Source organism: Mytilus californianus, unplaced genomic scaffold (assembly GCF_021869535.1).
Source record: "Mytilus californianus isolate M0D057914Y unplaced genomic scaffold, xbMytCali1.0.p SCAF_3, whole genome shotgun sequence".
Lineage (NCBI taxonomy): Eukaryota > Metazoa > Mollusca > Bivalvia > Mytilida > Mytilidae > Mytilus > Mytilus californianus.
The window spans coordinates 48,692,381-48,716,995 of record NW_026262679.1 but is presented as its reverse complement, the minus strand read 5'-3'; the positions used below and the strand labels follow the sequence as shown (position 1 = coordinate 48,716,995).

Genomic DNA, 24,615 nt, shown 5'->3' with positions numbered 1-24,615 from the left:
CGGGCGGCAAAAAGATGTTCGCAAGCGACCTACGACTGCTACAGGCTTCCTGCCTATGCCTGTAGAAGGGGACTTTGAGATATCATGCTGAAGTTTTCTGGAGATTATCTGGTTTTATTATTTGGAAGCAGTCTACATGGAAAAATGATGCAGCCAAACTAAAGATACGCTCACTGGTAGAAGTGTGAGGATGGATATTACCCATTAAATTAGATTGTTTAATTGATTGTTTCTTTCTGAGGTCCCTGTTGAAGAAGCTGAAAAACAGAAAAAAGAAAAAAGAGAGCGAAAATGTCAAATATACTTGGTACACAACAAAGAAACCCTTTTATTTGATTGCTGTTTTGCATGATCAAGTTCACAGACAAGTTCTTCATCAATTTTAAAATGTTTAAAAAAATTGTATATAAAAAGTTTGTGATTTGTGTAGATTCTGAATAATAATGACTTTCTTTTATTTCCAATTATACCAAGGATGGCAGAAGAACCATGAGCAGAAAGTGAAAGACTGGAAGAAATATAGGCAATGTATGTGAACTGTTTATAGAGATATGTTTGGTTAGCTCTATCAGTTCTTATGTAAGTGATAAAGGGTTTGTAAAAAGGGCCTTCCAATATTTTTATTTCAAATTTCAAATTTACATAAGGAAAATATTTTCCTTTTCTTTTTCTTTTTTTGTATATTCAATGCATCATGATTGTCAGATTGTAGAACAACATAAATCTTGAATTGAAATTGATTTAAACTAATGGTTAAAAGTAAGATTTTGTAACAGAATATTAATCTTGATCTGAAAAAAGTTTGCTATAGACTGAAAAAATATCAAATGATCATTTCAGAAATACATTGCGCTTCAAGTGCTGCGTCTTTACTAACATTTAACATAGTTGTTTTTTAGCTAGTTCTGATTGGTCAGGTTTTATTGTCCGTTTCTTGCTTTTGTTCCATGGATGGTTCAGTGGTTTCTATGTATTCAGGATATGGTGTGTGTTATTCAAAGGGATCTTTTAATGTAATTCTGAAATGATATACATTTGATATTTGATCGTTATTGAGATCAAAAAGACCAATCTTAGCACATTAAGCTTTTAATTTCGTTTAAAATTTTTTAAAAGGAAGTTAAAATACATTTTAAATCAAAATCTAATTGTATTTGACACATTATGATGCATCGGAAATAAAAAAAAACTCAATCTGAATATTTAATAAAATTTAAGCAGTTTTAAATAAAATTTAATTTTGTACGGTCTATATCAAATTGAATTTAAGCGCAAGTTGAAAAAATCCATAAAGTACATGTTTATTTGGTTCTGAAAAGCCAAGATGGCTACGAAGGAAGACCTGCAGTAAAAATAATATTTCATAATTCTAATCTGAATGATCTTGGTACTTCACATGTTTTATATTGTTTGGACCGAAAAGAAAAGAAGTAATGATTATATCTATTATTTCCAATACTTTCAATCAGTCATCTGAAACTATCATCTGCCAGTAATCTTTATAATTCACACATAAATTATCTCAAACCTTCGGTTAATTTTCAACCTTGACGTTTGCTAGCTTGTCATATATATTTTCTCTATACATCAGATGAAACATTTATTTGGGTATTATTTTAAAATTAAACTTGTGTATGATTCTCATTGTGAATAGTTCCTTAAACCATTTAACATTGTGAATGTTGAAAATGTAACATAACCATTCTTAAAAAATCCCCCGGGTTATACTAAATACTAGTTCACAGGAAATAAGTCATCTAGGTTTCAGTTTTTTTCCCTGTGTTGATTTTCACATTATATTTTGCTGTAATATATGAAGTTTAAAACCACTTACGTTAGATATTTCCATTCTCATTGGTACCAACTTGCATGATTTAGGCGAGCATTACACAATTTTGACCACTTGTCCCAATTGCACTATCTTGATCATAACGAGCACTGAAACATAATTTTGTAAGATCTACGTAAAGATGTTGATTTCCGATTTTATATAGTTTGCAAGGGAGACAATCGTGATCAGAGATAATAAGTCAATCAAAGGCAGTTAGAATTTTCCTAGATACTTGATTTCATATTTCATAATTTTGACAAATTCTGCATACAAAAAAAAACAAAACAAAAAGGCAATTTTTATTTTGTTTCATATATATAGTTCATCTAAGTTTGTTGAATTTTAGAATAAGAAATTCATTAGTTTTGAATACATTTTGTACTTTGATCTTTTAAAGACAGCATATTTTTCTCAGAGGATAAAAAATTTACTACTTGGAATCCAAACCATAAGTCTTTTTAATATTATTGCCAACTATTTTGTAATGTTGATTTTTGATATGACTTTAATTTCAATTTTATTGACACATTATCTCTATATTTGTAGAAGACACACTTTATTCATGACTATACCATGAGTACTCTGCACAAATTCAGAAAAAAAAAGAGACAGTCAACAAAATTAATTGATTTTTAATTTTTAATTTCATACCATTACCGACATGTTACTGACTAAATGTATCATTCAAATGCCTATCACTACAGGTACTGTGTTTCAGTTGTGATGGATTGGGAGTCTTAACAGGCTGAATTTAAGGGCAAGGGGAGGTAATACCCCTGTTTAACTCCTCATACTGTAAGTTCCTTCAGTGTAGGCAGTAAGAAGACGTTTTTTAATTATGTATATTAAATGTGTATAAGTATTTACATATATCAGATGTCTGTTAGCTAGTCTATTGCTATTATATAGAGCTTTGTAAATAAAAATCTCTGTAAGCAGAGTTCTTGATAATAGTTTTAAAGGGTGGAAGAAATTGTGGGTTACAACCAACTTTTCTGAAATTTTCAAAATATTTTATATGTTTTAACGCACATCTGGTACTTAATACATTGCAATAATCCAGTAAATCATCTTTATCGGAAAAAAAGAAATTATTGTGAGAAAAGAAATAAACATTTTTGTGACAAACTGTATATTATAAGTTATTGTGAATGAAGCAGACATTTCAGTTATTCAAATGGACAGTGGATTTTGATAGCATAAAAACCTATGTCGAAAAACAATTAAAAGCTGTAAGGAATCAATAGCAGCTCCAAGAAAGATAGTTAACTAGATCTTCAACAAGTCGGAGGCTTTACCATGAACGAAATCAGGCAAGTTTATTTAAGCCATACAATTTTTATAGATTCTATAGAAATGAAATTCTCATTCATAACACCAATAATGAGTTCATTTATCATTTTCATATATGTTATAATAAGTTACAAGGTATGTGAAAACAATTATGATATCAAATTTAATTATCTTTAAGGGGAGACAAGTACAAACAAACAATAATGTTTCATTCAATGGGAGATTACTCTGATAATTTTTGTGCAGTTGGAATTAAAATCAAACCTTTTTCCAGCTCTAAAATTTTTTACACAGACAGGACTGATGCTATATCATTGGGTAGTAAGAAACGGAATTTTTTTTATAAAGTTTAAGGATGATAGTTTAGTTAAATTGGAAAAATATATAATTTGTGTCAATTTTCATTCCTTTTAGGTTATTTCTGGGACATGTTTCATGGTATTGGGAGAACAGCTTGGTGGCCTACTACAGCTAAGATATAAGTAGGTTTATAATACCTTTTTTGAAACAAATGATATGTTCATTTATATACTATAAAAAAAATATAGGAAAAATTATGTGACCTGAGGATTGAAAAAATATGTAATCAATATCGTTATAGGTTACAATAAACCTTTGTAAATATAAGGAGATGTGGCATGATTGCCAATGAGATGACTATCCACCAAAGTTTAAATGAAGTGGATGTAATAAATTATAGGCAACCAAACAGCTTCAAAATTGAGAAAAACCCATACAGTATAGTCTGCTGTAAAAGGCCTGACATGAAAAAAATAATTCAATAGAAAACAAATATGACAGACATGAAGCAAATACAACCACTGAACTACAGGCTCTTGACCTGGGACAGGTGCATAAAGAATGTGGCGATGTTAAACATGTTTGTGAGCGCTCAACCCTCCCCTAACCTGGGACAGTGGTGTTACAGCACAACATAACAACAAACTGTAAGAATAAGTTGCAATTGGCTTAACTCAATAGATCGGTATGAGGCACAAAAACAAATAACATAGAAACTAGAGAGACAAAGAAATAAATCATGTTTTCTTAAACTGAAGTATCATTATTGTGCATGGACCATTTGATTTTCTTGGGGTGGGGCCTGGGATTTTAAATGAAGCCAGAATATTAAGCAAGACAATTTTTGTATACATCATTCATATCATCCTTCCTAAAATTGAGGCCAAAATATTTTTTTTTTTGCAACTGAATAGGTCAGATTATTTTTTTTATCAAAATGGAGGATTATTTTTTAAACTCCAGCCCTTTAATTCTGAGCAAGGTTTCGATCTAAAAAGTCTATCTCAGAGGGATACTATTGTCGCTTATTGGGAAATTATTTGTATTTCGAATCTATATGACTAAATGTGAAGAACCCAATTGATTACATTGAAGTCTTAAACTTGTGTGTTCTTGGGTTGCTGTAAAATTGATATTTCCCTCGCATCTGCTTTTACTTAAGTCATATATAGTCTATTTCTATATATACATACAATATACCAATGGAAGTTCTTAACAATTTTGAATGTTTAAACATTACATTTTTCAGGTTAGCTTCCAGTTTGACCACAAGGATTGGGACTGGAAATGGCAATTGGAGCAGACTTTTATGGTAAGATTTAAACACTATATAGATTTATGAATTTCTTATCTCAGATCATGTAAATGTTCTATATTATTGTATCATATTCAGATGATCTTATTGTACCTCACGTAGGTAGGGTGTAATGTTTTTGACCTGTCCGTCCATCTGTCAGTCATGTTCTTGTCATTGCAACTACTCTGGAAACACACATCAGAATTTCATGAAACTTTGTAGCTAGTAAGAACATACTATGTAGATGTGCATATTGACAGGAAATTGAATCAATTTTTTTTTTAGGAGTTATGTCCTTTTGAACATAGAATTTTGTCCTATACTGCTGTAACAGTTTGTCATCGCAACTCCTCTGAAACAGCACAACTGAATTTCATGAAACTTTGTAGTTAATGAGGACATAATATGTAGATGTGCATATCCACAAGAAATTTTTATCAGTTTTTTAGGAGTTATGAGTCTTTGAACTTAGGAATCTGGTGAGATTTTGTTTGCCCAGTGACAATGAGGGGCATGGGGTATGTGAGCATGTTCACAAAAAATCTTTAATTGTATTTATAACTGCCTTGGTGGTCTCATGATAATGTCTTTGTCTTGAATGCAGGAGGTCGTGATTTCAATCCCCATCTGTGTCAAACCAAAGACTTGAAAATTGGTATTTTCCCCAAATCACGCCTCATTTAGGAGTGAGAGCAAAGACTGGTCAGAATAAAGTGTACAGGTAGGGCAACATGTCTTCTTATGGACTGTTACCTTGTGAACTAGCACGTTAAAAGTGTAGCTCAGTATGTCTAGTAAAGGCAGTTTTCATATTAACATTGCCCTTGCATGTTCTTGTCCTGAATATGCATATAATTTGCCACTGGACGTTTAACAGCCATCCATCCATCCTGTATTTAAATGTTAACAATAATAATTCTGTATAAAAAAATCTGAAAAGAGGTGTCAAGATACATAAATACTGAAAAACAATTTTTTTCTAAAGTTTGTTATTACATTATTTATTTTGTTATCAAACTGTTTTCCCATTTACTTATAAATCTCTTTAATTAAAAAATGAAGTTTTGCACATAATCGCTATGAAACACTATTATTGTAATTCCCACTTTACTATTATTTTGCTGTAAATATTTTTAACAGTTTATGACAAATGAATTAAAAAGAATCTCATTTCTTTTTCAGGATGGTATTTACTGTGACTGCATAAAATATCTGTGTAATCAATTCTGTAAATAAGTAAAAGAATGTAATTGAAGCAATAATTTTTTTTAGTGTTTTGAGAAAAAGAAATTGTAATGATTCTCCATTTTGAATCGATCAGAAGTTTGAATTACTGGGTAACTTAAATTTATAATTTAGAAAAATTTCTTATTGTCCCTGGTATAAAATGGCTAATCTTTTATAACTTGTGTTGAACAGATGGTCCTTGTCTAGTTAACACTTCCAGTCGTTCAGAATGGAGAATCTAACAGAAGAGAGAAAAAGAGAAAATAAAACCAATGTTAATTTTTTTTTAGTATATTTTGCAAACAGCATAGTTTAAAAAGAACATCTAGGGTGAAAATTGATAGTACTAAATTTCATATTGAAATTTATTCGATTTTTTTTTTTTTTTATAAAATTCTTATTATTCAATTGAATTTTTTATTTTGTTAAAAGAGAGCAAGGTGAAAAATTGTGTTTAATCCTTCAAAAAATGTTTATTTATATTTTTTAAATGGAAATTAAAATTCCTTTTGATTTATTTTGAAATATTGATGATATATTTAAGATTTTACATGTAGCAAATTTATTTATAGTCATTTACTTACCATCACAAACATATTACTGACTAAATGTATCAAACTAAAGCCAATCACTTAAGATGTTCTGCGATTGATGAAGTCCAAAGAGGGTGAAATTGGGGCAAGGGGAGGTAATAGTAATGTTTAACTAATCCTTCAGTGTAGGCAATAACCAGACATTTTGTTAATCAACATAATTAATGATATTTGTATATTTTTTTTACATATCAGATGTTTGCTAAGCTATTATTTAGAGCTCTGTAAATAAAAAAAAGTGTAAACAAAGTTCTAAATAATAGATTTTTACCAGTGGTGGAACCTGGATTTCTGAAAAGAGGGTTGTTGGGGGAGTAATTCCATAGAAGAGAAGAATATTTTTTTTGATGATTTTTTACTAAAAATTGATGTTTATTCCAATCAAAAGAGAGACATACACCCTATAAGCCACCCCCTGAATCCACCACTGTTTGCTGTGGGAGAAATTATTTGGTCTCTACTATTATTGGGTAAATTTTCAAAAAATGTGATCAGTTGAAAGTGCATACATCTGATATTTTTGAAGAACTGTATTTCTAGAAATAAATGGAAAACAAATACATTGACAAGTGATAAAATGAACTGTTTTGAACAAAAATAACCTGGGAGACTTTTATGAACTAGTGTCTTAAAGTTTTGACAAAACTCATAGAAGAGGAGGACATTCATTCACTGACATTGATACGGGGAAAGCCATCTTGGCAGCCAGGATAGCAGCTCTTTGGAAATGGTCAATAAAATCAACCAAGTCTAAGGCTTTACCAGGAAATGTTTGTGGTAAGTTTAGATACTCCACAAACTGTATAAAGTAAAGGCATTAAAACAATTATTTTCTTGATGATGCTTTTCTATTATTGACATTGATTTTAGGATATCAATATTTATACATAACATAATTTTGTTTCATCTTTGCAACCATAGTCATTTGTATATAATTACATTACATGTATGTTTCATTATAATACGTTATTTTGATTGGCTAGTATACAGCAATCTTGCGTCATTCTGAAATTAACCTTCATTTCACACGAGCTTTCACAATAAAGTGCACAGGTAAATAAAAGAAAAACTTGATAGAAATCGTGTTATGATCCTAGCAAAAAATTTAATTATAAGTATTGAATGCTTCTTTTAGTAATTGTGTAGGGTTGTTAAAGCATTGACAGTGTGCACATTTTTTTTTAGAATGAAGCCCTTCTGTGCTTCATACAAAATGAACCGGTCAACGCTTTTACACCCCAATAAATTGACAAAAAGAAGCATTCAATTCTTAATCAGTTTACAAATTGAAAGTTGATAATACAAAACTTATAGCAAATAAAACATAATAATTGGTCAGTTTTTCATTGGTTATTGTAAGGCTTTCATTCTACTACAGCACATGAATCAGCAGGGTAACAATTATTTTTTATTAAGTGTATATCGCCATCTTGGATTGTAAAATAGCAGTTCACAATAGGTCTAGTTCTTTGCTTAAATCTTCAAATTTTGAGACAGATTGGAAATTAAAGGGTTAGACTGTTTTTTGGAATAAAGTAAAATAAGTAATTTATTGCATTATTGAAACTGATTTATCACATACCAAATATTTGTGTTTGTTCGAATCAAATTGTCAACTTAGCCATTTAAGGGGAGATGACTCAAATAGTAAGATTTTTATGAGGATTGATAGAGAAATTTTCAATTTATTATTGTAGCAAGAAAACAACGTGGGTGACACCACTTTTTCTATTTATTTTCTTAAAGCATATTTTAAAACCTATCTTCTCATATTTTATTTCAAAATTCTATCTCGTAGATTTCTTTTTATTCACAAAAAAAGTTTTTCATGAACAATCTATGCAAATTTTGGAAATTTTGCACGACTTGTAGCTTGAAAAATAGCACAGTGACCCATACTTTTTATTATATTTTTGATAAAAGCATGGAAAAATCGACATTCTGGCAAAGTATAAGAAAATTCGATCTGAGGAAATATATACCAATTATCCACCTTAATAATGGTTCAGGTATTAGAAAAGATTGAATTACATGAAGATATTCAGCTCCAGAGGAATGGGGGAACATAATTGTCCAAAATGGTAAAAATACTGCCAAGCTTAGAAAGAGATTGTTTTTGATGTTTTTTCTTTTTGTCAAGTTTTAAACTGAATACCCACTGGATTTTGTGAGTAATGGTGAAGCAATTTTGAATCGAAGTACCAATTTTCTATCAATCAACTTTCAATCAAATATCCACAGAAATCCATTTTCTCCTCAATCCCCGTTAAATTTAATGAATCCACAGAAATCTGATTTTTTTCTCAATCCCCATGAAAATCAATGAATCCTCAGTAGATTATTTGGAAGAGTTTAAATAACTGATTCAACTTTGTATTACAGGTTAGCATCACAGCTTGTCCTTAGGGGTACTGGCTGGGGTAGCAATTGGATATGCTTCGAGGTGAGACTATATTTATTTGCCACACACAAATTTAATTAATTGATGTAATCCTTATAATGGACAGTTTAAATTTCTATAAATCTTTATTGTTTGCAATTATATTTCATCTTTATATTTTCTACTGTAACCTTAATAGATGTAAATCAGATGTTTTTATAGTTCAGAAGGTTTATAGTCCTTTTTAACTACTTTCTCTTATTCCATCTTTAAACTTTTACCTAATGACCATGTACTGAATCATAAAGAGAATCACTGTTTTTATGATAATAAAGAATTGTGTTTACTTGAAAAGGGGAGATAATCCTCAAATTCATTTGAAATGAAATGGCAAGTGCTGTCACAAAGATCAGATGTCTTTATTATAATAAACTTGGCTTCTTATTTATTTTGTATTTCAATACAAATTTACAAAGAAATCATTACTTCAGTCAATATATGGAGAAAAAGTAAATGTCATAAAACTTGAACCAAACAATGAAAGTTTATCAAAATAGCCTGAATAATTTTATCATGTATGCAAATTTTAAAAATTTTCAGCTTAATAGCTTCTGCGCTTGTCTTACACTCAATCAATGATTAATGCAATATCGGTAATAGTGATTTAACACCTTGAAAATCAAAATTGGTGTAGTAAGATGGCTTTCCATTTTATAACTATTTTAGCTGCACAATTTCTATTGCAATAGCAATACTATTTGGTAAATCAATAGATTTGAATAGAAAACAAATATTTTACATACAACAATATCTGTCTATTTAAAAGAAAAATTGCCACTCAAATATTTAAACATTACCTAATTCATATATTTTAATGTTATTTATAATTAATTACTATGAATTGTCAACAAATGAAATATTATGTTATTTCTTTTACAGGTGTGTTCCTGCTGCTGCCTTGTGTGGTCAATCCTGTGGACAATAATAATCATATATTGCTTTTTTGTTTAATAAGATTAATGATAATTCTGAAAGCCAAATGATTCTTTTTTTAATGCTGTAATTTTTTTCCAATTCTGTAAAATTCACAATTTTTTTTAATGCAGTTATTTATTTTCCATTTACTGTAAATTCACAAATTTTTGTTTTTAAATGCTGTTATTTATTTTCATATTACTGAAAATTCACAGATTTTTTATACATTTTTTTACTGAAAATTGCTACACTGGGATAGATTTAGCAAAAATAAAATTATATTTTAAAATTGTGATAGCATTATCTATTTGCAACATGTCCTTAAATGACAATAATTAATTTAACTTTTTTTGTCGAATGTTTAACAATCCCAAGCAATAAATGTTTGCAAATTATTTTGAATTTACAGTATAAATATGTTTTCATTATTTTTATATGCATGATATTATTGTACATTGTATTTTGCTTAATAATAAACAAAATTGTATAATAATTGTTATTTGAGAAGTACTAGTGTACTGGTTTACAAAGCATCCATTAGACTTTCATCAGTTTACAGACGTCATTAAAAGTTTTGCATGTTGGCACAATGGAACAAGGTGTGTCCAGAGGCGGATTTAGAGGGTTTTTCAGGGGGCCCGGGCCCGCCCTTTTGTGGAAAAAATTTGGTTGATTATATTGGGAATCACTGAAGCATGACTGGAGCGGGCCCCCTCTTAAGCAGTCAGTGGGCCCCCTCTTATGAAAATTTCTGGATCCGCCACTGGTGTCCGTTGAAGGTGAAGCCTTTTGATATAGATAGGCTTTATATAGGCTTTATTTTAAAATGAAATGTTCCACAGGGGGCAGCTTGATACGACCTGAACAGTTGGACAAGTATGGACACACTTAAGTTTGATACAGCTCTGAATATGGATAGTGATTAAATAATTGGCACAACATAGGTTTCTGACACAGAATGAAAGTGGTCTTAAGAACTTGAAAATTTTGAATTCGACATTTACTTATTATGGTCCAATATCCAAAATCTAAATGCATGGTTAGATTCAGCATATCAAAGAACCCAAAGAATTCAATTTGTGATGAAATCAAACAAATTTTAATTTTGGACCCCTTGGACCTCAATGTGAATGAATTTGATAGCGGGCCGAAAGTCTAAATACATGGTTAGATACAGCATATCAAAGAACCCCACATATTCAATTTTTGTCTCGCCTTGACGAAGTCAAAAAGTGAGAGACAGGTATGCTGTTTCCGGCGTCGGCGGCGGTGTCAACAATGTATTAGTTTGTGATTAAGTCTAGTTCATGGTGAACCACTAGTGGTAGGTCAATGATATTTGGTATGCAGTTGTATTAGCATTGGCACATCTCATTACCATGGACATAATTTTGGCCCCGCCCCCTCAGTCATGGTCTATTGACTTTGAAACTTTTCATAGTTAACATGTATTAGTTTGTGATTAGATCAATTTATGGGGAACCACTAGTGGTAGGTCAATGATATTTGATATGCAGTTGTATAAGCATGGATATATCTCATTTCCATGGAGAATATTTGGCCCCGCCCCCTCGTTCATGGTCTATTTACTTTGAAACTTTTGCTTAGTTTACATGTATTAGTTTGTCACAGATTAGATCAGTTTAATATGAACTGCTCATGTTTAGTCATTGATATTTGGTATGCAAATTTATTGGCATTTGCAAGTATCGTCGTCATGGAGATTATATAGCCCCACCACTGATCATGGTTTATTGACTTTGAAACTTTTACATAGTTTACAAGTTAATGTTTGTGTTTAGGTTTGATTAAAGGGAATGACTTATAATAAGTCGATGGTATTTGGTATGTAGTTGTATGAGCATTGGCACATCTCATTCCATGGAGATTGTTTAGCCATGTACCTTCAGTCATGGTTCATCGACTTTGAATATTTGCATTACTTACATGTTAAAGTATTGCAATTTTAATTTCAACATTTGTATTATCAAAATTACAAAATGGCGAGATATATCTCTGTGATAACAGTTTATTGTTGAAATCGAACAAGGTTTAATTTTGGCCCCTTTGGACTTTAATGTGGACCAATTTGAAAACGGGGCCCAAAATAAAAAAATCTAAATACACTGTTAGATTCAGCTTATAATACAACCCCAGTTATTCAGGTTTTTTTTCACATCTGTACTTGGTGTCTGTCTGATGCGGGGATGTATAAGTACCATGCCAGTCGTCCACTCTGTTTTTGTTAGATGTATTTCTGCTTTGTATCTATCTGATGAGTTAAATCCTTTTCAACTGATTTTTGTCTCGCTTGACGGAGTCTAAAAGCGAGACATAGGTATGCTGTTTAGGGCGTCAACAATGTATTAGTTTGTGATTAGGTCTAGTTTGTGGTGAACCACAAGTTTTAGGTCAATCATATTTGGTATACATTTGTATTAGTATTAACACATCTCATCTCCATGGAGATTATTGTGCCCTGCCCCCTCAGTCATGGTCTATTGACTTTGAAACTTTTGCTTATTTTACATGTATTAGGTCAGTTTATGGGGAACCATTAGTGATAGGTCAATGATATTTGGTATACAGTTGTATTAGAATTGGCACATCTCATTTCCATTGAGATTATTAGGCCCTGCCCCATAGTCATGGTCTATTGACTTTGAAACTTTTGCTTATTTTACATGTATTAGTTTGTGGTTAGGTCGGTTTATAAAGAACCATTAGTGGTAGGTCAATGATATTTGGTATGCAGTTGTATAAGCATTGGCATATCTCATTTCCATGGAGATTATTTGGCTCAGCCCCCTTCGTCATGGTCTATTGACTTTGAAAATTTTGCTTAGTTAACAATTGGTCAGTTCAAGGGGAACCATTAGTGGTAGGCCGATGTTAATTGGTATTCAGTTGTATAAGCATTAGCACATCTCATTTCAATGGAGAATATTTGGCCCCATCCCCTCAGTCATGGCCTATTGATTTTGAAACTTTTGCTTAGTTTACATGTATTAGTTTGTGATAAGATCAGTTTAAGATGAACTGCTAATGTTAAGTCAATGATATTTGGTATGCAAATTTATTGGCATTTGTAAGTATCGTTTCCATGGAGATTATATAGCACCACCCCCTCTTCATGGTTCATTGACTTTGAAACTTTTACATAGTTTACAAGTTAATGTTTGTGTTTAGGTTTGTTTAAAGGGAACAACTTATATTAAGTCAATGATATTTGGTATGCAGTTGTATTTGCATTGGCGCATCTCATTTACATGGAGATGGTTTAGCCATGTACCTGAGTCATGGTTCATTGACTTTGAATATTAGCCTAACTTGTTAAGTATTGCCATTTTAATTTCAACATTTGCATAATCAAAATTACAAAAAAGCGAGACATATCTCTGTGATAACAGTTAATTATAATTTACTCTTATGTTGTACTGTTACACCACTGTCCCATGTAAGGGGGGAGGGTTGGCGCCTTCAAACTAGTTTAACCCCGCCACATTCTGTATGTGCCTTTCCAAAGACAGGAGCCTGTTATTCAGTTCTTGTCGTTTGTTGCTGTATATCATAATTGTTTATGGTTCATTATTTTGTACATAAATCAGGCCGTTAGTTTTCTCGTTTGAATTGTTTTCCATTTGTCATTTTGGGGCCTTTTATAGCTGACTATGCTGTATGGGTTTTAATCAGTGTTGAAGGCCGTACGATGACCTGTAGTTGTTAATTTCTGTGTCATTTGGTCTCTTGTGGAGATTTGTCTCATTGGCAATCATACCACATCTTCTTATTTTTAAAGTTTAATTTTGGACCCTTTGGATCTCAATGTGGACCTATTTAAAAACGGTACTCAAAAATTCAAAATCTAAATACAGGATGAAAAATTTTGTCCTGCATTTTTATTTTTCACTCTATTAGTTTATCCTGTCTTTTTTTTACATAAATTGTCATCCTGCCCTTTTTTTTTTTTGCCAAGTTGCTCATCCTGCCTTTTTTCTTTATAACTTAAAACTCCTGTCCTGCCTTTTTTTCAAATTTCATTCTAGCCACCCCCCCCCCCCCCCCCCATAAAAATCAAATGGTATCTCCCTTATTTTGTTTAAAAAAATAATTAATGATTATGTGATTATATTGGCAAAAGATTTGTGATTATGTAATTACTTGGACACGCCCATGAGGGGCCACCTTAATTCCTAAACGGTTTGGGCCATGACCCTCATAATCCATCCCAACCACCATTTTGAGGCATAGAACCGTGTTGTACAATTTCATAGAGATCCATTCACTTATACTCCAGTTATTATGAGGGGGTGGACAGGGGGTATTAATTCCCACTTCCCTTCCCCTTACTCCCACTTCCCTCCCCTCTTACGTCCACTTTCCTCCCCCTATACTCCCACTTCCCTCCCCTATATTCCAACTTCCTAATTTGGTAAAAATGTAGTCAATGTCAGAAAAAGGGAAATAACGTGTAAAACCAATTAAAATGAAGACCAACAAATACAAATACCACAAACAACACAAAATAACCAAAAGAGAACATGCACAGAAAGCCAAGAATAAGCGAGCAAATGCAGAGGAATCTACAGGGAGCAGGGACAGTCTATATACTAGTATAGAAAGTCCCTGAGGGAGCACAGACCAAAAGTACCTTTAGATGGGTTGGGAATGATCAAACCGACCAGGATTAACCTACCAGTCCACCTCCAATTGCTTGTACCCATTCCGCAATATGTCAGTTGTGATCACTTACTAGTACTTATTTGTTTCTTAGGGCCAAATGTTTTTTGTGCACCTGTCCAAAGTCGAGAACCGTTGTTCATTTATCATGTGTCGTTAAAAGTTTTAGTTCACTTTATGACGAATTGCCATCGTTCTGTAACCATGGATTGATTACCCTTCTTTTTGTCGAGCCTGCGAAATTTATTTCGCGAAAGCGAGATCGACTTAGCGATTCCGTCGTCTGCGTGCACGTGGGCGGCGTCACTATTTAGGTTAAGTCTGTCAGTGGTTAAAGTTTATTTAGAAATCCATAACTTTGTCAAACCTACATGGAATTTAATGAAATTTGGACAGAAGCTTGTTTAAGACCAAAATACAGTATCCAGAGCAAAAATTTGAAAATATTTATTCCGTTTTTTGCAAAAAAATGGATTTATATAGCCGACTTTACAGTATGGGTTTCTCTCATTGTTGAAGGCCGTACGGTTGCTTACATCCACTTCGTTTGAACTTGCAAGTTGGGTGGATAGTTGTCTCATTGGCAATCATACCACATCTCCATATTTTTATATTAGTTTTTTTTACAGTTAACATTCAGATAAATAGTCAGGTTAAAGTTTTTCAGACATCAATAACTTTGTTAAACCTTTATGGAATTTTATGAAATTTGGACAGAAGCTTGTTTAAGACCAAAAGACAGTATCCAGTTCAAAATTTTGAAAACATTTATTTTCATTTCCCCGTATTTTACTAATAAATGAACTTATTTGTTTTACAGTTAACAAGTAGATACAGTCTGGGGGTTAAAGTTTGTTACACATCAATTTCTTCGTCAAACCTGGCTTCATAGAGTTTTATGAAACTTTGGCAGAAGCTTTTTAATGATTAAGAGATAATGTCTCAAGCAAACCTTTGAAAATATTTTTTTTTTCATTTTAAGTATTTTTCTGAAAGATAAACTTCGTTTTTTACAGTTAACATTTACAGACGGTCTGGGATTAAATTTTTTTGACATGATAAATTTGTAAACCTTCATGGATTGTTATGAAAAATGGACAGAAGCTAATCTTCAAGACCAAGAAATAGCATCTAAAGAAAAAGTTTTTTTTTAATTCTGTATTTTATTGATAAATGGACTCATTTTTTAAGCCAACATTACACTTTTACACTGACAGCAGCAATCGCAGGCGACTGACACACGGTTCCGTGGAACCCCTTACGATGTTTTTTGAATTTTACCCCTTTGATCTTGGAAAATCATCTTGATCTTTACTCCCGGTTCCCTCACCCCTAACTCCCGCTTCTTGACCCCCCCCCCCCTTTTACTCCCACTCCCCTCTTACTCCCGGGTTCCCGCCCTCCTGTCCACCGCCTCTATTATCTGGAAACCTAATGTCTTTTGACGGGTGCGGGACAAGTCAGCCTGGTCTACAAAAAAAACAATTAACTCTATGAAGACAACTCGGACCACCAATGAATCAACTCGGACCGTATATAAAGTCAACTTGGATCGTCTAAAAGTCTACTCGGACCCATCTTCGCTAGCCAAGGGTTACGATCCACTTTCCTCCTCTCCAGGAGGGAAGTGGATCGTAACCCTTGGCTAGCGAAGATAGAGGAGGAAAGTGGATCGTAACCCTTGGCTAGCGAAGATGACTCGAACCATCTATAACGCCAACTAAGACTAAGTATAGAATAAGAGTTTTGACGAAATAAATGATTTAATGTGACTGAAGAGAAGTAGTCTCTAATAAAATTTTGACGTCGATTTTGAGTATATATAAATGACGAAAACGACAACTGGGGCGTTTACAATTAAATGACGCTCCTTAGATTTTTTTTATAAATTTCTGTTGTTTGAAAGCTGTATGAGTAAATAACGTTTGAAATATTTTGGTAGATTCTTTTTAGAATAATTTACATTTTATTGCTTATTGATTTAATTTAATTACCATTACTCATAAGTTTATTCAATGAATTAATGAAGATTTTATTCAATATATACAATCACCGTGATGAAGTAGAAATAAGAATCTACATTAAACGATACTTTTATGTAAAATATAACATGTTATCATATAAAAGCACAAACTCTATGTTTATACTTTGTTGGAGTTCATTTGGCATTATAGACGGTTCGAGTTGACTTTAAGAAAATAAATAAAGAATTCAACAAATAAGTAAACAAATTCAACCTAGGCTTCTTTTTTTTGTTGTTGCTTCACGGCTTGTATTTCCTATCATGATTTCCTTCATAGAGGATTGCTGCTCACAAGGAAGCTATTAAACCAAGAGTTCCAAATGGTGAAGTTGAAATCATCCCTTCGTAAATATTACGGACGCCATCACGAGTTGGCCAGTTGACCGTTATGGAATAACCGTTTCACAGATGATATCGGATATGTTCCTTATGTCGTAACTACAATATCCTTCCCTTTCACGAATGTGACCTACCGAATTAGACTATTTACCGGATTTGTAATCACATAAGCAACACGACGGGTGCCACATGTGGAGCAGGATCAGCTTACCCTTCCGGAGCACCTGAGATCACCCCCAGTTTTTGGTGGGGTTCGTATTGCTTAGTCTTTAGTTTTCTATGTTGTGTCATCTGTACTATTATTTTTCTGTTTGTCTTTTTATTTTTGGCCATGGCGTTGTCAGTTTGTTTTCGATCTATGAGTTTGACTGTCCCCCTGGTATCTTTCGTCCCTCTTCAAACATGCAAAAGTAGAGAGCTTTTTTTCCAAAAACTAAACTAAATGCAGAAACATTACTTCAAGATTGTTTTTTTGCTAAAGTTGAACTATGATCAATATAGAATGTAGAAGTTGCAATGCCAGAACCATTTTGTCACATAATGTCCTAACTATGAAAAATATTTTGCCAATAAATTAGTATCGTGATATGATCTTATATTACTTGGATACCTAGCTCGTAGCGAACTGATATTTTTTTTCTTCGAGTAATGTAATTGTTCATATCTTAATATAAATTGTAAAATCTGAAATGGGACAACAATTTGGCAGTTTTCTCAAAATTTCATTAATAGAAAGAGGCGTTAAAGCCGAAATCAAAATTCGGTTCGTATCCAACCCGTTACCCTGACTAATATCTGTCGAGTCAACGGTTATCTGACTTTATTTATAAATTATTTAGCCTGGCATCCTGAATCTAATACTTCGTCGGTCTACTGTCGAGCAGTGAGCCAGGATCCCAGGCTATAAATTATTATCTTTCGGAATCAATAGGCAATGAAAGTGACATAAATATAACTTGAAAAAAGGGAAGACATTCTAATATTCCTAGAGAGCAGAGATTATGTCTTAAATCATGATAACATATTAAAGGACGAAACACATTTTGTTATTAATTTGTGAACAAAATAGGGAAGTGAGAAAACTTGTTAAGTAATCTTTGGAAAGAAACATTTCTGTTCAAGATTTATCTGCTGAAGAAAGTGTGATTTTTATGCACAATCCATCAACTCTATACACATAAATAAAAAAAAAACCTCATAAGAACTGAAGACAGGGGACTCTGGACTATTTACTGTAATCAAACTGTTACATGATAGTGCACTATATATATTGAATATTTTCAGTTATATTATATACTAAGTCTCAGTTATGTCTTACTTGTCATAAACTTAAAATGTTTAAAGTTTATATGGGAATAAACATCTGAATTTAAATTTAAATAAATTATTTGCCTGATTATTTTCTTCCGTCCGTTATGGTGAATAAAATGATATCAGAGCTATCTTACTGATGATATGCTTAAAACTTTTCATTTTTTAAAAATAGAAATTAGTACTATGAAAATTACAAGTTGTATGAGTAAACTACAATGGTTTGTCAAACAAATATGGGCATGATTGTTGTTTTTGTTTTTTGTTTTGTTTTTGTTTTTTTGTGTATGTGTTTGTTTTGATGTTGATTTTGATTTCGTATTTGATTTTGTTTTTGATTTTGTTTTTGTTTTGTTTTTGTTTTTGTTTTTGTTTTTGTTTTTGTTTTTGTTTTTGTTCTGTTTTTGTTTTGTTTTTTCTATGTTTTGATTGTGTTATGTTGCTGTTGTGTGATTTTGTTTTGTTTTCCGCAAATCTGACAAAAATGAACTCCGTCACAAGTTCAAAATTTAGAACCGCCTTACCGGAAGTTTACTTTCAACATGGCGACTTTTGGTCGAATTTCCAGCACGTGTGTTACGAAACAGGCAAAATTGCGTATTTGTATGACAATATCTAGACATTTGAGTGCTGGAGTTCATAGAACAGTTACTCTTCAACCTGTAGCAACGACATGTATATGTAAAAACTCAATTCATACAAATACTGATTACAGAAACGAGGTCAAAGGACAGTTGCATCATACTTGTCTGCCTTTGCAAAAATCCCAAGTTGCAATTAGTAGAAACTTCTCTTCTCTTTATTCTCTTGGCAATAGATTTAACAGTAGTGCCTTTACTGGAAATGATCCTTTCTCAACATTTAATATTTCAAAAAGATTTTGTAGCAGTAACAGTAGCAGTAGTGATGGTGAAGATGGAGCCAGTAGCAGTGGAGGAGAGCAAGAGGATGGATCAGCTGATACTGCACCGGAAGAAAAAACAACATCTGCAACTAATACATTATTAGCTCCTATTACAGTCCCAGATTATTTTCCAAACCTACCTGTCTTGACGATTAACCGTAACATTGTTTTCCCAGGATTTAGAAAATTAATAACTGTTAGTACACATGCATTTGATATTTTCATGCAATTCATATACTTTAATTTTTTTCTTCTCCATCTACCATGTTTAATTTGTCCTTGACAGAAGGATTATTTTGCTGTACATCGTACTTAATGAAATATGCATCTCAAGATTGTGTTTCCTGTAGGATGTTTTGGCGTGGTATCAAGGTTGGGCGGTAAATACCACCCCCGGTATTTACCAGTGGTATTTACCGGTATTTACCGCCCCGGTCAATACTCCTCAAGTGGTCAATACTGGCAAATACTGGACAATTGAAATTTTCATGGTTCTTTTGACAGATTTTACTATCAATAGTAGTTAAATCTTAGTTGATAGGGGAAATTATTTTAACTTTTTATAAAAAGGATTGATATTGGTATGTTTTATCAACTATTAGAATGAATGATGACTTATTCAGTTCTTATGGGTAATGATATAACATAGTTTAGGTATGGATATAAAATTGCTATATCAGTTATTTCAACAGGTATAAAATATGGTAAAAGGACAGAAAGTAACAGGACAAAAAGTCACAGGACATAAAGTCACAAATTGGATAGGACAAAAAGTCACAGGACAAAAAGTCACAAATAATTTGTAGACAATTCTTTGAATATATAAGAGAAAGATCTTCAAATAATTTCTTTTTTTACATTTATTCATTTTTAAGTTTAGGAAATTGTTCATAAGCCTTGATAAATGAAAAATTATTAAATTTCAATCATGCAAATGATATATTTCTTAGCACCATGAAGCCATTTAAGTGCCAAACCACTTTGACATTTTGTTATCATAACAATTATTTGATCATCATTGATATTTATTGAATAAATTTTAATTACAAAGTTGCTTCATATATTATAGTTCAAGAAAAAATCAAAAATTTATTTTTTAAATTAGTGTTTTCTTGTTAAGAGAAAAATAATCTCAAAACTGAATTGTGACTTTTTGTCCTGTGACTTTTCGTCCGTGACTTTTTGTCTGTGACTTTTTGTCCTGTGACTTTCTGTCCTACATTCTAAAATATATATTTTTTTTTCTTGAAAAGGTTTGATTTTAACAGGTAAATAGAATAACAGGTGACTAGATTATCAGGGCATTACCTATTATATGGCAAGCAGGTGTCAAAAGTTTATTCAATATTACAACTGTCCCCTAATAAATGTTGACATAACAGGAAAAAAGTCATAAAAGTTATTTTTGAAGACTGTTTAAAACAATTATTTTATTCCTGACTATTCAACTGCATGATAAATATCTTCTAAAACTAAATACAGAAAATGGAAGGATCTATACTTTGGCTGGTGCTTTTTCTTTTTCTTTAATTTTATTCTAAAAATCACTGTCCACGATGTGTTCATGTAAAATTTCAATTTATATAAGAAAAGATAACATTAAAAAAGTCTAATTTTGACTTGAAAACTTTCATATTTTCACGACTAAGAGTTATTGAATGTAGGGCTAAATATCACAGGACAGAAAGTCACAATGCAATTTTGAAAGAACTGTTTCTTTGATTAAGAAAAGACTAATTTTCAAGACATTGTTTTATTACATTTGATGAAATTACTGTTAAGAAAACAAGCTGCCATAGTCTTTTTCTTGACTGGCTTCATGGTACCAAGAAATATCCTTTGTAGGATTAATATTTAATAAATCTTCATTTAACCATGTTCATTATCAATCTCATAAACATTACAATGAATTCATTTCAAGGATTTTCCCTTACATATTCAAAAACTTGTTAACTAATTAATTGTGAGTTTTTGTCCTTTACAATGTAGTAAATAAATGACTTTCTGTCCTTTACAATGTAGTAAATAAGTGACTTTCTGTCCTTTACAATGTAGTAAATAAGTGACTTTCTGTCCTGTGAATATATTTGTCCATTTACCCTGTAGTTGACCAGGTAGGGACTGTATTTAATAGTAATATCTTATCAAAATTTCAATTGACCAGTATTTGCCAGTATTGACCAGTATTTGCCAGTATTTCCTGGTATTTACCGGTATTTACCGCCAGCCTGGTCAATACTAGTATTGACCGCTTTTTTGCCAACCTTGCGTGGTATGGCGCCCGTCATGCTTTCCTGACGCCCTGCCCTTTTTAGGAAAAACATTTGGCGCATGCCCCTTTTCCGTTGTATTTTAGATCGCCCCACCGTAATTTAATATCGATTCTGCAATTCATCTTTTAGCAAGACCATTTCGAGTTATTTCCCTTGGAACAAAAATCAATATTTTAATCATTTAATCGCTGACATTTTATTGAATTTCGAAATTCGTAATGTTTGAACAGTTTTGAAGCGACAGAGTACAAATACAATTAATGATTGAATCTTATAGGGACAACATCGATTTGTACCTCTACGAATTTAAAATGTAGACAATTTAAAAGGGAACCAGGTGATCGTTTGAGATATAATTTTATGATATTTTTTCAATTGCACAGTATTGCACAATAGCAAGAAATCTTCAATTGCACAGTATTGCGCAATAGCAAGAAATATCCAATAGCACAATATTGCGCAATAGCAAGAAATTGTCAATTGTACAGTATTGCGCAATAGCAAGAAATATTTAATTGCACAGTATTGTGCAAAAGAAGATACTTCGTATAAATTGCTTATTTCTTGACCAATTTCAATGGGGTTTTATTCTTGAATTCTTGGGTTTCTTTAATATGCTGAATCTAACCGTGTATTTAGTTTTTGGATTTTGGGCCCCGTTTTTAAATTGGTCCACATTGAGGTCCAAAGGGTCCAAAATTAAACTTTGTTTGATTTCATCAAAAATTGAATTATTGGGGTTCTTTGATATGCCGAATCTAACCGTGTATTTAGATTCTTAATTTTGGGTTCCGTTTTCAAATTGGTCTACATTAAGGTCCAAAGGGTCCAAAATTAAACTGAGTTTGATTTTAACAAAAATTGAATTCTTAGGGTTCTTTGATATGCTGAATCTAAACATGTATTTAGATTTTTGATTATGGGCCCAGTTTTCAAGTTGGTCCAAATCGGGGTCCAAAATTAAACTTTGTTTGATTTCAACAAAAATTGAATATATGGGGTTCTTTGATATGCTGAATCTAACCATGTATTTAGATTTTTGATTTTTTGGCCCCATTATCAACTTTGTCCACATTGAGGTCAAAAGGGTCCAAAATTAAACTTTGTTTGATTTCATCAAAAATTGAATTCTTGGGGTTCTTTGATATGCTGAATCTAACCATGTATTTAGATTTGGATTTTGGACCATAATAGGTGAATGTCCAATTTAAAATTTTTAAGTTCTTAGACCACATTCATTCTGTGTCAGAAACCTATGCTGTGTCAAATATTTAATCACAATCCAAATGCAAAGCTGTATCAAGCTTGAATGTTGTGTCCATACTTGCCCCAACTGTTCAGGGTTCGACCTCTGCGGTCGTATCAAGCTGCGCCCTGCGGAGCATTTTATTTAGTTTAAAGTTAAAAATTTTGATTGACTGGTCATACACATTTTCCAGTTTGGAAAAGTAAACACAACTGCAATAAAATCCATTATATGACCTTAGATCTGATATTGCTTTTATCTATACCTCCAGTTAGCCAATTTTCGAAATTGTTTGTGTCGGTAATGTAGTATTTTCTTGGTTTTACACATTACTAGTTGACAATATTCAGTATTAAGCTAGCGGTTAAAAAAAAAACATCCTGTCTAGAACAATAGTCGAGAAAATGTAATTTGCCCTATTTTCAGTGAAGCTACAACCAAAATTGAAATACCCCGGCGGGTAAACATGGTAGACATGGTAGATGTCCATAAAAGTCTACTGGCCCGATGTAAAATTAAGAGCAACCGCTTATTTAGAATCCTGTCTCAGGCGACCAGTCTTTGCCCATACTCCTCGTGTTTAGGGTAGAAACTGCAATTAAATTAACAGGTCTCTAGTTTCACCAGGATCCAAACCCATAACTCCCAGCATTTGATTTGAGCATGATGTAGCGAGACCAAGGAGTCTATATATGAAAGTAAGACAATGACTAGAAAACTGAAAAAAGTTTCTCAGCAGTAACTGATCACATACCAATGATTGAAAGTCAGATAACTAATATAAAAAAAGAAGAGTGGTATGTTTGCCAATGAGACAACTTTCCACCAGAGACCAAATTACATAGAAGAAAGAAACTACATTGGAGCCTCTTATGGTTACAATAAAATTTAAGGAACAGGTAAGAAAACTTATATAAAAAGTGCAGGCCAAGACATTATTTGTGTTAAAAATATTTAGCTTCTACATTATTTGTGTTTTAGGTGACAGATAAAGATTTGATAAGTCTTTTAGTACGGAAGATGGAGTTGCGACAGCCATATGCCGGTGTGTTTTTGAAAAAAGATGAAAGGTATAACGAAGAAATATTCACCTTACATTTCAGGAAGTCTTTTATCAAAATCTTAATAAGATCGTTCATTTCATTTTGGCCAATAAAAGCAATACATTTGTATTTGCTATTGCCATCACATGTCATCTATTGTCAATCAGTAGATAAAAATTTGTTTTATTGTGAACCATTCAACAAATATTCAAATTCTGATGTAAAGGCCCTTTTTCGGAATTATGTTCTGTGGCTTGCATAATATACAACAAGGACATTGGAGCCTCTTATTTTTTTTATTACTCTAGTCCTTATATTTACCAACTGTCATTTTAGATGACTTCAATCAAAAATAAATAAAGCAGATCAAGCCAAATATGGAAGAAATACAATGTACTCTTAATCATGCTAATGGATTATCTTTTGATAAACAGATTTGTTTTCTGCTCTTTGGTCGGGTTGTTGTATCTTAGACACATTCCCCATTTCCATTCGCAATTTTATGTTGACTTTGTAGTTATTTAATATCCTTGCTCTGTCTCATAATTGAATATGCTTTAGAAGGCGAAAACAAATGTGTCAGAAATGATGAATAGGAAGTTTCCTATCAGAAATATAATTGTGATCATGTCTGAAATTGAATATAGCTGCCACGACTCCAGACTGGTTGAAAAATATCAGTCATAAACAAAGTTTTATGAAGTGAGAAACAGAATTAGTGAAGTTAACAACTTTCATTGAAGACTATTTTGACTATATTAAGTATATAAACCTCTTGCTCAATTTCTTCTAAATGGAGTTCCAAAAAGGAGGTTTACTGTATATAAGCACCTCATAAGAGAGCAAATACCATTTATACATGTTTGTTTCACTTGCATTATTTGGTTAAAGGTACAGACC

General features: G+C 32.1%; 1 protein-coding gene and 2 long non-coding RNA genes across 3 annotated transcripts in view; all 3 read left to right on the top strand.

The window, feature by feature from the left end:
• Positions 1–3,523: 3,523 nt before the first annotated feature.
• On the top strand, positions 3,524–6,272 carry LOC127734764 (uncharacterized). The gene is made up of 3 exons (XR_007997744.1): positions 3,524–3,606; positions 4,674–4,736; positions 5,904–6,272. It is a non-coding gene; the product is annotated as an uncharacterized LOC127734764 (long non-coding RNA).
• Positions 6,273–6,332: 60 nt separating this feature from the next.
• LOC127734765 (uncharacterized) lies at positions 6,333–10,103 on the top strand. The gene is made up of 3 exons (XR_007997745.1): positions 6,333–7,318; positions 8,924–8,984; positions 9,861–10,103. It is a non-coding gene; the product is annotated as an uncharacterized LOC127734765 (long non-coding RNA).
• Positions 10,104–18,786: 8,683 nt separating this feature from the next.
• LOC127734753 (lon protease homolog, mitochondrial-like) overlaps positions 18,787–24,615 on the top strand; it is a 35,134-nt gene continuing 29,305 nt past the window's right edge. Inside the window, exons 1-2 of the mRNA XM_052244758.1 lie at positions 18,787–19,349; positions 23,654–23,742. Of these exons, the coding sequence (XP_052100718.1) occupies positions 18,792–19,349; positions 23,654–23,742 (647 nt within the window). The 5' untranslated portion in view covers positions 18,787–18,791. The remainder of the gene's footprint in view (positions 19,350–23,653; positions 23,743–24,615) is intronic.